Here is an 11,902-nt window from a genome sequence, read left to right as displayed (position 1 = left end):
ATATTAAGGTGAGGAAAACAAAAAATATGATTTGTGAATTGGAAGATGATGAGGTCAATCTGGTAGCTGATCAAGAAAAAATTGCAGATATCTTAGTTGATTTTTTTCAAAAAAGATTTCAGTTTCAAGAAGTGCAAATCAATGATTCAATATTAGATGTTATTCCTCAGCTTGTAATAGAAGAAAATCAAAATATGCTGGATATGGTACCAAATTCAGATGAAATTAAAAAAGTTGTATGAGAGATGAATGCTGATGGAGCACCTGGACCAGACAGCTTTTCAGGTATATTCTATAAATCTTGTTGGGAAATTATTAGCACAGACTTTGTTGAAGCCATTCAGTATTGTTGAAAGAGGAAATACATTCCAAGAGGACTTAATTCTAATTTTTTGGTATTATTTCCCAAGTCTCAAAATTCTAAAAAGCCAAATCAGTATAGACCAATTGGTTTAAGCAATTTCAGCTTTAAAGTTTTCTCTAAAATCTTATCTACAATAATGAGTGGTTTGATGAGTAAGATGGTATCATCTCAACAAGCTGCATATATCAAAGGTAGAAATATACATGAACAAGTTATGTTAGCATCATAATTGGTCAATGAAATGAAATATAAAAGAAGAGGAGGGAATGTAGGTCTTAAGCTTGATATATCACAAGCTTATGATTCTGTAAACTAGAATTTCATATTTCAAGTTCTTAAAAGGTATGTTTTTTCAGAATCTTGGTGTGATTGGTTGCATGTGTTATTCTTTTCATCTAAAGTCTCAGTTATGGTCAATGGAGGACCAAAAGGATTTTTTTCTATGGAAAGAGGATTGAAGCAAGGAGATCCACTTTCTCCCATTTTGTTTGTTTTGATGGAGGAGGTGCTAAGTAGAGGGCTAACCAAGCTTGTTGAAACTGGAAAAATTCAACCAATGGTAATCAGAAAAAACATTTATCCCACTCATTTGTTTTTTGCAGATGATGTTTTCAGCTTCAGCAATGGGTCTAAAAAGAGTTTAAATTCCCTTCTCAGCTTACTCAAGTGTTATCAAGATAGTTCTGGTCAGCTGATAAACAAGCAAAAAAGCAAGTGCTTTGTGGATGGTTGTACTCCTCTAAGAAAAGATCAAATAAAAAATGTGTTGCAAATGGAACTTACCTCCTTCCCAGATAAATACTTAGGAGTTATTCTAAATCCTGGAAGAGCTAAAAGTTGCACAGTATGGCCAATGGTGGAGATGATGCAGATTTATTTGGCAGTATGGAAAGGTAAATTTCTATCCTTTCATGATAGATTGGTACTTATCAAGTCGGTCCTTTGCAGCATCCCAATTTATAATATGGCTGTGTACAAGTGGCCAAGTTCTATCATCAAAATTTGTGAAAGAATTATAAGAAATTTTTTATGGACTGTTGATAGTGAAGAAAGAAAATATGATACTTTGAAGTGGAACAAGGTCTGTACTCCTTACAATGAAGGTGGTTTGGGTATTAGAAGGTTGATGGTGATTAATAAAGCTCTGTTAATGAAAATGATGTGGAAGTTACTCACATCAGAAGTAGATTGGGCAAAATTCTTCACAGCAAAATACAAAAATAAAAATGGAGTATGGTGCACTCAATGGAAACTTTCTTCTATATGGCCTGGCCTAAAATGGGCTTGGATGGAACTCAAGAATAATATAAGGTGGTGCATTGGGGATGGTAGTAAAATTTCAGTGTGGTTTGACACTTGGATAAGAGACAAACCTTTAATTGAGAGTTTTGGTAGTAATGATACAGTGCAAAATTATATATATCTTAAAGTTCAAGACTTACTGATTGATGGTGAATGGAGAATCCCTTTTGTTTTACAGGATATTATTCCTCCTTCTTTACCTTCAGTGAGTGTAGGAAAAGACTTGGTAGCTTGGTGTGGAGATGTAAAAGGGATTTTCACTACTGCTGCAGCTATTGAAAAAATCAGAGCAAAGGAACCTAAAGTGCATTGGCCTTCTCAAATCTGGAAACCATTTCTACATCCATGGATTGCCAGCAACATTTGGAAAATTCAACAAGGCGCTTACATGGATGATGAAAAGAGGATAGCTCAAGGTTATTCATTAGCTTCCAAGTGCTGCATCTGTCAACATGATCAAGATAGCATGAATCATCTTCTTTGGAGATGCAATTTCAGTACCCATATTTGGCAATGGTTAGTGCAAATTTTTAACTTTCAAGTACCTTCTTCATTTACTGATATCCTGCAATTTTCCAAGCACAAAAGTCCATTTGTTAATCAAGTCTGGATCATTGCTTCTTGTGCCATAGTAAGGGAATTGTGGTTTCATAAGAATAAAACTTTTCATGAAGGTACAACACCAAATTTATTGAATTTTAAAAGAATAATTATGAGTATGGTGTTTTATGGAAGTTATAGAATAACTGGTGCAAAATGGATGGCAGACTATGATTCCAATATCATTTACTTCTTCAAAATAGAGCAGAGAAACATTAGTAATTACTCTAACAAGGTATGTCAGTGGGACAAACCAAAGTGGGGTTACATTCTTTTCTGTTGTGAGGGAATCGCCATTGGGAATCCTGGAACAACAGGCTATGGAGTAATTGCTAGAGATCATCATTGTCAGGTTATTAGTACTATCTCTGGGGGTGTTGGAGTAGCTACAAATTTCATTGATAAAGTATTGTCTATTGTTTGTGCCATTGAATGGGCTGTTAAAAATCAGTGTAGCAAGATTATCATTAGATTAGCTGACAAATCAGTAATTGAGAACTTCAATAATGCTGCAATCCCTTGGTATTTAAGGAATAGATGGTTGAAAGCTATTAGAAAGTTAGCTGACATTCAATATGAAGATTGCTACAAGGAAGTCAATTTTTCAGCTGAAAGTTTAGCAAGGCAGGGTGCAGGGCTAGCTTAGGGAGTAACTATCATTCATAAAGGAAAAGCATCTTCTCTTAGTCAGGTAGAAATGCCACATACTACATATTATAGTAGCTGATTGTTAAAGGGAATCATTTGTATGCAAATTTCTGTCTTTATAAAAAAGTTGTTTTTTCTTTGGATTTGGTTAGGCATGGTCAGTATTGGGACTAGTTCAAAGAATGTCTTTTTGCTTTTTTAATTTTGGGCCTGTCTTGTAAAAGTATTTTTGAGTCAGTCCTGTAATTGGGTCATTTAGTTTCTTTATTAATAAAAATTGTGATTCAGCAAAAAAAAAGAAAAAAAAAAAGAAGAACGAAGAACAGACGCCCTGAAACAGTCGTTTATCAACAGCATTCGCGACAGCTTCTTGTAATACTGAATTTCAAATTTGCAACGCTGAGATTCATTCATTTGCAACACCATCTAGGGTATCATCGTAATAGTGGATTCTGTAACATTGTATAAACGTTGCAAATTTCTGTTTTATTTCAATTTCACCTTTGTAAACACCATTTGAGCAATGAAAAATTCTTTTGAGAGTGTCTACATTATGAGAAGCTGAACCACATCACTAGGATGACGGAGGAAGCCAATTTTCATCACTGGGTAATTTATTAATTTTTTTATGACTTTTGCATTAATATAATTTGAATTATGATTTTAAATTAATTAGTTGTGATTTAGTTTGATGAGTTATGCTTAGCTTAAGTGTTTTTATAACTCATGCTTACCATTTACTGTTAGAGCATTCCCGGTTGAACCCACCAAGCGTCCGTATGTCAAGTTTAGTTGTCATATTTTAGTGAACCAAAACTCATTTAAAGAGTCTGTTGATTATTTACTAGAGTCAACTTCTTATTGGTTAGCTAGAAAGGTACTAGGATATGAGACTTACAAGTATTACGTGAAGACTTGAAGAATGTGAAGAAGTAAAGAGCTACATCGATGACATCATCATTCCTCTTGAGGTTAGTAATATTTGACTTGAACTGTTTCATTCCTAACGTATCTTTCAAGTCGTGCATATTGAAAACATAACTGCAAAGCTGTGAATGATTATGCTCTAGTTAGACATAGTATTAAGGAATCATAATACGAAGTATAATGCTTATCTTTTGAACGTCGTATATAAGACGTCGACATAATCAGATGAGTGCTATTGTGATTATGTATGGGTATGGGTGAAGATTTTGTCCTAGGAAACAATGTTTTACATTCGTTTAAAGGAAGTACAATTCATAAACTTGTTTTATGAATCGAAAGGGAAATCGCTAGGCTTATTGGTATTGTTATTCATTGCAAATATTTGGATTACCAATATGTGTGTTTAATATAACCGCTCATAACTTGTTTATGTATCTTGGTAAAACTATTCACAATGCCTAACTTTGTATTGGCATGACTTTTATTAGTGAAACCGATCTTAAGCAATCACCTGAGATGGTATGATCGATATATTGTAATTGGTATGACCAACTCTAGACATTGGGGAACCGATCCTAGTGAGAGGTGCAACCGACCACAAGCATGTGGAATCGATCCTTGTAAGAGGTACAACAAGTCTTAGTAATTGGTAACCGATCCTATGACTTGTGCAACCGATTACAGGTTAAATACCATAATTATGTGGTGACCGATCCTAGTACCTAGTCAACCAATTTTTGGAAAGCTAGTGTGACCGATCCTAGTACCCACATGGAGGTAGAACTGAAGCCTTGTGTTTTGGTAGAACCTTGAAACCCGTTAGTGGTGATTTGATAGGATAATCAATCACATAGTTCTTGGAAGTCAGATGAACCAATTCTAAACTCGTTTGGAAGTGTGGCAAATCGGTTCCAAGATTGTAAATATGAAAAAGGATTTACAAAGTAAAGATGTCAACATACTTTGAACATGTGTAGTAATTCTTATCTTTTATTGTTCAAAGATATTCCTTAATAACTAAAGGAGAATCCCGGATCGAAAGAAATTGAGAATCTTTTAGTTAAGGTTTTTAGTTTTATATGTTTTTAATTTCCAGCAATTAAATGCATATCTTTAGAAAATAAAAATTGGTAATGTGCATTTACTAATTGGATATTTTCTACCGAGATTTCGGTCAATATTTGGACAGAGCATTTCCAGGAATTATGAAAACCGAATTTGGAAATATATTTGCATATCTTGAGAATATTTTCGGTTTTGGAAATTCCTTGGTGTCCAAACTTCCTTGGTCTATAAATATTGAAGTTTGAATTTCGAGCAAACTAATCCTCAGGGCCGGAAAAACTACCTAGTTGTGTTGTTACTGGTGGAGCCGTCTATTCGGAGAGGAAAGTACCCTAATTAGGCGAAATCTCTTGCGGCAGCTCGTTTTAAATACTTCTTTGGGATCGGGAAGCTCTACGAGTACTCTTGGTGGGAAACTAGATAATTGAAGTTTATTATTAGTTTTCGATTGATTTGATTGACTAACGGTTGTTGAACTTTGATTGCACCTATTTTTTTTATGCTTGAGAATATTCTCTTCTGATATAAGATTCACTCAAAGTAGATCGAAGTATCGACGGGGATCTTTAGACTTTTTGTAGATCTAAAGACGTATTTTGATAATCCATTGTTAACAAATTCCGTTCTATATATGATTGATCACAAGAGATTCAAATTGATTATGTGCAGGTGTTTATTGGAGATCTAAGAAGATTTGAAGACAAAGAATATTTCTTATTTGAGTTCATAATCTTTGGTGTGCACAAAACTTGATCAGATGGGGGTCCAACTTAATCGGTTTATCTTTGTGATAACCTTGATTGATTAGTTGAGTAGATCGGCATCAATACGTTTCTTTGTGATTAAGAGTATTGATTGCATAGTCTAGACAATTACTTTGGTAGTTGTTAAATAGATTGATCTAAGAACCTGACAAAGGAGTTTATTGGGATAAACGGAAGAGCCTTTTGTCAAACTCATATCACTCGTTTGAAAAGAGTTGTTACCGAACAGATTTGTTGTTCCTTTACTGTTTGGAATACGAACCAAAGGAATTGTTCCAAGTGCGTGACTTATTGCAAGTTGGAGGCGCAGAGATATATATGGAACTAGGTGAACTATAAATTCAGTTGCTTGGTCTCAACTATATAAAGTTGGTTTAGATTTTTTATAGCGGCTTAATCCTGAAAGTATTAAATTCTGGACAAGGTCTCGGGGTTTTTCTTCATTTGCAGTTTCCTCGTTAACAAAATCTTATTGTGTCTTTTACTTTTCTATTTCCGCAATTATAGTTGTTTTTATTATAATTAGAAGTAAAATACACAAACGTTAATTCCTAATTACTTGATAGCAATCCTATTGTGTTTGGTTAAGTCCGAACCTATTATCAACTAATCATACATTGTTGTTGTATTGTCTATATCTTGTATCCATAGTCAATCACACAAGTTATCTTGTTGACGTATTGCCTCGATCTCGTATCCATAGACGATCACATGAAGTGTGAACCGATTGGTTTTATTGTCTCGACTCAATCCATAGACAATCACTTTCGGAGAAGGGACTTATAGGTGGAAAAGTTTTAGATTGAGGTATATTTGGGTACCCTCGTCTTTTTATTTACAATTAATATTTTATAAAATCTACCTTGGCAAAGATTTAGAGTCAATAATTATTATTTTTGGAGCTATAATTGTATAAGAATTAATATTTGAACCATAGAATATGAGTTTGGTGAAATCCTGATTCCCAGTAGTCTCTCAACAGTGTCGCTATATTTTATTTTATTTCCAGTTTAATTTTATAATTTCAGTCTAAAATCAACTTCCCAAGTCCGAGAATCGAATCCATTTCTTACTACTGTAAAAACTGCATCAGTTTTTGGCATCGCCGACGCCTACTTGGCTTTAGGTTAGGTTTAAGTTTTTTTTAGGTTTATTTATTTTTATTTCTTTTTTTAGATTTTACTTTGGGTATTTTTGTTTTTGGTCTGCAGGTTTGCTGGAAGCTATACGTGGAAAGTTGGACTTGCCTAAAAAGTACAGAAAATCCAAGATTTTTTTTGTTAGTTTTTATTTTCTTTATTTTTGGACTTGTATATACTGTTTGTTTATTTTTTTTAGTATTTATAAAAAAAATAAAAAACATGTTGCACACACCAATTGCACCGTCAGAATTACCGAATTTAGGAAACTTGTGGAAAAGTACGCTAAACCCGTGCCTTGGGCCTTATGGGAGTTACCAACCAAAATTCCACAAGCCTTAACCTCGTACCTTTAGGTATATTTTGCTGAGGTAGCCCAAGTTTACCTAATTTAGTAAACTCTGCATTTGCATGTGCACGATTTCCTTGTAATTCTGCTTGTGTATGCACCGTTGGAAACGTGTAGGAGATAGACTTGAGAATAACAACCTTTTTAATTCGAGTACATCCCGTGACACAGATTTAGGTGGTATTTCTGTTTTTGTCGAAATGGTTAAAGAAAATGATGATGATGTCCCGGTAAAAACCCTTAGGGATCGTTTGAACCCGTCTAGAGTAGTGCGTGACCCATGTGTAGTTCTACCAGCTTTTACGGTCCAATTTGATATTAGACCTGAGACTATTGGCATGCTTCGTACCTTTAGGGGGTAGAGAATGAGAAATCGTATACCCACATAATAGACTTTGAGATGATTTGTGACACAGTGAACTATCCAAATGTCTCCAAAGATGTGCTTAGGTTACGTTTGTTTCACTTCTCTCTCGATCAGAAAGCCAAAGAGTGGTATCATTTTATTCCTTCTAAAACAATTACCACCTGGGATGGTCTTGTAGAGGTATTTGTTAAGAAATTCTACCCACACCATAAGACTGTTGTTGTTCGGCAGTCTATCCAAACATTTAAGCAGAAATTAAGTGAAAAACTTCATGATTATGTATAAAGGTTTAGTTAATTTTTATACCAGTGTCCACATCACGGCTTTGAAAAAGCCTACATGGCCCAAATTTTATATGAGGGCCTTGATAGTGAAACCCGTATGCAGGTAGAAACAATTAGTGGTGGAGAATTTACCCATCAAGACCCAGATGAATGTTTTGACGAGTTCATCAAGTTAGCTGAGAGCAATAGGAAATGGGCTTCAATGAGAGAACCAGAAATACCTAGAAATACTATCCATAGGGCCGATAGAGTTGAATATGGGTCAGATATTCTTAGGCGTCTAGAGGCCTTAGAAATGAATCAAGGGTCACACCATGCCATATACGAATAGCATGCCCATGCTCTTTATAACAACTCTAGGTTTGAAAACTGTCAGAGAATTGATCCATATTCTGAGACTTATAACCCTGGTTGGAGAGACCATCCTAATTTTTCATGGTCTAAGGGCCAGAATCAAGGCCAGTCTAGTAATTCTCAGGCTCCCTCGATGTTTGGATATACTAAGAATCCTTTAGAACCGACACAATTTCAGAGCCTTTCAGATAAGAAAATCACGAGTTTAGAAGAGTCTCTAACCATCTTATCTCATAACACTGAGTGTTTAAGCAATCAGTTGAGAAAGGTTTACAAGAAAACTCTCAGGCTATTTCCGAGCTAAAAAACCAGGTTAGTCTAAGTGTTGAGTCTTTGCAAGAGAGAGAAAAAGGTAAGTTCCCTATAATCCTAGAGGAATCCATTCGATAACAACCCTTGAGAGTGGTAAAAAGGTAGACAATTAGGTAGCCGTGCATAATAGTGGACATACTGTAGATCCACCTTTTAGTTCCGAGGAGAAACCACTAGCTGAAGATACTGACAAAGTTTCTAGTGATGCCAATGTGATTCCTCCTGATAGGTCTCATTTTGTGCCCAGAGCCCCATATCCACAGTTGTTAGCTCCAACAAACAGAAAGTCGACTTTCAAAACATCCCTTTTTAGAAGCAATTAGGAAAATGCATGCTTATGCCAAATTTCTTAAGGATCTTTGTACACGAAAGCGTAAGCTTAATGTCCATAAGAAAGCCTTTTTAGTTGGTCAGGTAAGTTCAATCCTTCTGAACCAAACAACCCCTAAGTATAAAGACCCTGTATGCCCCACTATATCTTGTACGATTGGTAGTCACATGGTTGATAAGGCATTTCTTGACTTAGGAGACAGTGTTAATTTACTCCCATATCATGTTTACAACCAGCTAGGTCTTGGTAAGTTGAAACCGACTAAAATGACCCTACAATTAGATGATAGGTCTGTCAAAGTACCTCGTGGTGTCATAAATGATGTTCTGATTGAGGTTGATAAGTTCATTTATCTAGTGGATTTCGTCGTTCTAGATACCCAGCCTGTTCAGGACCCTAGTGCTCAAATTACGGTGATTTTAGGTCACCCATTTTTATCCACATCTAACGCCGTCATCAACTGTAGGACCGGATTTATGAACATATCCTTTGGTAATATGACCACTGAACTAAATGTCTTTAATGTTATTAGACAACCTTCTGATGAATCAGAGGAAGTGAATATGATTAGCACTTTAGTTCAGGATCTAGTTTAGGATAATTGGGATGACACTTTATTTGATGATTCTTTGCGTGAATTTGATGAGACAATTCTTTTAAGTCTGATAGGTGACCAAAATGTAAAAATAGAAGAATCTCTTGAGTACTTTAAAGACTCTACGGACCCTGAAATTCAAGCCATAGTGCTAGATCTTACAGAGACTAATGATGACCCTAAGTATGGGGGTAGTGATCTAGAAGAAGATCTTGAGTATTTTAAAGACTCCGCGGATCCATAAATTCAAGCAATAATTAGAGGTTTGTCTGAGAATACTGACTACCCTAAGGTTGGATGGTCAAATATCCCCATTAAAAGTCCCTAACTTGGGACTCGAGCCTAGTGTACCTGAGATATTACTTGAGTCACTTCCGACTCCACAACCTTGATCCTCCTGATACAATCCAGGAAGAAATCCATCTATTAGAGACATGTTGTTCTAATGAATCTATTTGTCAAGACACCCATATGAACCCCAAGTGGGCGCTGCAGAAAAACCTAGTTGTCTTGGAAGAATTTTTAGATCAGGTTGTGCTCTGTGTTTTCATTTTTCTAATTCGGTGCAGTTGTCTTATAATTGTGGCAGTTTTATTTGGTTTTGTTGATCCACAGTTTTTTCGACTATTGATATATGATTCGAAAGGTAATTAGCCGTTTTGTGGTATTTGAAGTCTGGATGAAGACTTTAAACTTAACACTACTTGGGAGGTAACCCATGCTCATGCAACACGGTAATATCTTTCCTTAACTCTTTTGCTTGAAATGGTAACAGTTTCTCCTTGTTCATGTTTTTAATGTTATCTTTAGAACATTGAGGACAATGTTAGATTTAAGTTTGGGGGTACGGGAGAAACTTTTTAGTTTTTAGTTGCATTATTAAACTCCAGAGCCTAGAAATTTATGCCTATTAAGGATGGAACTAACCAATCTAAGTGGATGGAAGCATCTTGTTTGTAGGAGTTGAGGAACCAATCTGAGTAGATGGAAACATCTAAATAGAGTCTATTCATAAAAGCACAAAGCTCAGGTATTAGAAATAACATGGTAGTTTCGCCATATCTCGTTGAGTCCTTTCACATTCTGTTTTTCTTTTATTTATTTTGAATATGTTTCTCTACGTGATTTGGTGGGGCACACGCATATAATTGTTACCACTCCTGGGATGGAGTAGAGTGATTGAGTTACTTAAAAAAAAACATTTAAACCAAATGGAATAATTAACACTTGGATAACAATATGTGGGTATTCTCCCTGTCTCCGTCGCCTAAACAAGCGTGGAATGCAGGATCCATGGGAATTACCATGTAATTTGCTGACAAGAAGCATGCGCTTGGATCCAAAAGATCTAATCATGTTGTTAAAAATAAAATAATAATAATAATAATAACGGGCCCCTAGCTCAGCTGGTCATCCCCGTTCCCCAAAGTTTAATGCGCTCCAGGAGGTCCCAGGTTCGAGTCCCCAATGGCGTAATATTGCAGGAATTAACATGGAAGGTAGTGTTAGTTTGCCCCCTTGTGACACAATCTCAGCTCCCCTCCCGCCGTTTCGGCTCCCTTGGCTAGGTTACCCATGAGGCTCGCTGGTAGGTTAGCACAACAACCTATTCAATTAATGTAATAGTATGTTGTTGGAGCTTAGCTTGTTAGGCTTCCAACTAGTTTCATGTAATAATATCTATCTAAGTTCTGGTTTTTATAATAATAATAATAATAAAAAGAATTCAATGAATAAATCGACCTCTGTTTCCCTTATATATGCCAGTTGTGTTGATCTAGAATTAGGATTATCGACCGCTAGGTCCCCTTGTATATGCCAAGATGTGTTGATATTAGTCCAGACCAGTATCTTAGTCCATTAGGATAGGTTCGTCTTGGCAGTGGCCTTCGGACTGATATGGAAAATACTGTTCACCTTAGTCAAAATCAAAAACCATATACGTTTATCTCTTCTTAACCTATCCATGTGATTTGTTTGACTCCGGATATTGATGTCCATAGTGCGACTATCTGAGTAAATCTCTGTCACTTATATATGAATTTTAGTATGCTTGAGTACAAACTCGTGTACAACAATTGGAATTTCGCATCAGGGTACTTCCTCATGTAGTCAATGAGAGTATGCCAACCAAGGAGGTTCTTTAGTGCTATTCCAAGGTTATGCGTAGATAGATAGGGTATAGAGTAAAGGTTTTGTGGGTATATCTCTGGTAAACCCTCCCGAGACTATAACTCGGCCACTAGGGCCACCTAGGGGTTTAAAGGCTTGTTGCACATGCTAAGTGCAATCGCGATGCCTGCGACAGTGAGTTAGGATTTTATTTTATAAATTTGATTTGCTCGGGACTAGCAAATAATAAGTTTGGGGGTATTTGATAAACGCATTTATGTGTCTATTTTGATCTCGATTTTCTATATTGTTAGTACCCATTTTTGTACTTATTTTAGCATTTTATGTTTTTGTAGGTGTTTTTGGAGAAATACACTTGTGCGGAGAAA

The 11,902-nt window shown here is 35.8% G+C and overlaps 1 protein-coding gene across 1 annotated transcript; it reads left to right on the top strand.

Moving 5' to 3' along the window:
* Positions 1–773: 773 nt before the first annotated feature.
* LOC113350687 lies at positions 774–2,912 on the top strand. Its single transcript, XM_026594820.1, has one exon. It carries the CDS (start codon positions 774–776, stop codon positions 2,910–2,912), a length of 2,139 nt encoding a protein of 712 aa, XP_026450605.1.
* The last annotated feature ends 8,990 nt before the right edge of the window (positions 2,913–11,902 follow it).

Source organism: Papaver somniferum, chromosome 1 (genome assembly GCF_003573695.1).
Source record: "Papaver somniferum cultivar HN1 chromosome 1, ASM357369v1, whole genome shotgun sequence".
Lineage (NCBI taxonomy): Eukaryota > Viridiplantae > Streptophyta > Magnoliopsida > Ranunculales > Papaveraceae > Papaver > Papaver somniferum.
This window is presented reverse-complemented; position numbering and strand designations above follow the sequence as displayed.

Coding starts and splice junctions, on each gene's coding strand:
- LOC113350687 (XM_026594820.1), top strand. CDS start 774: ATGGTCAATGGAGGACCAAAAGGATTTTTTTCTATGGAAAGAGGATTG.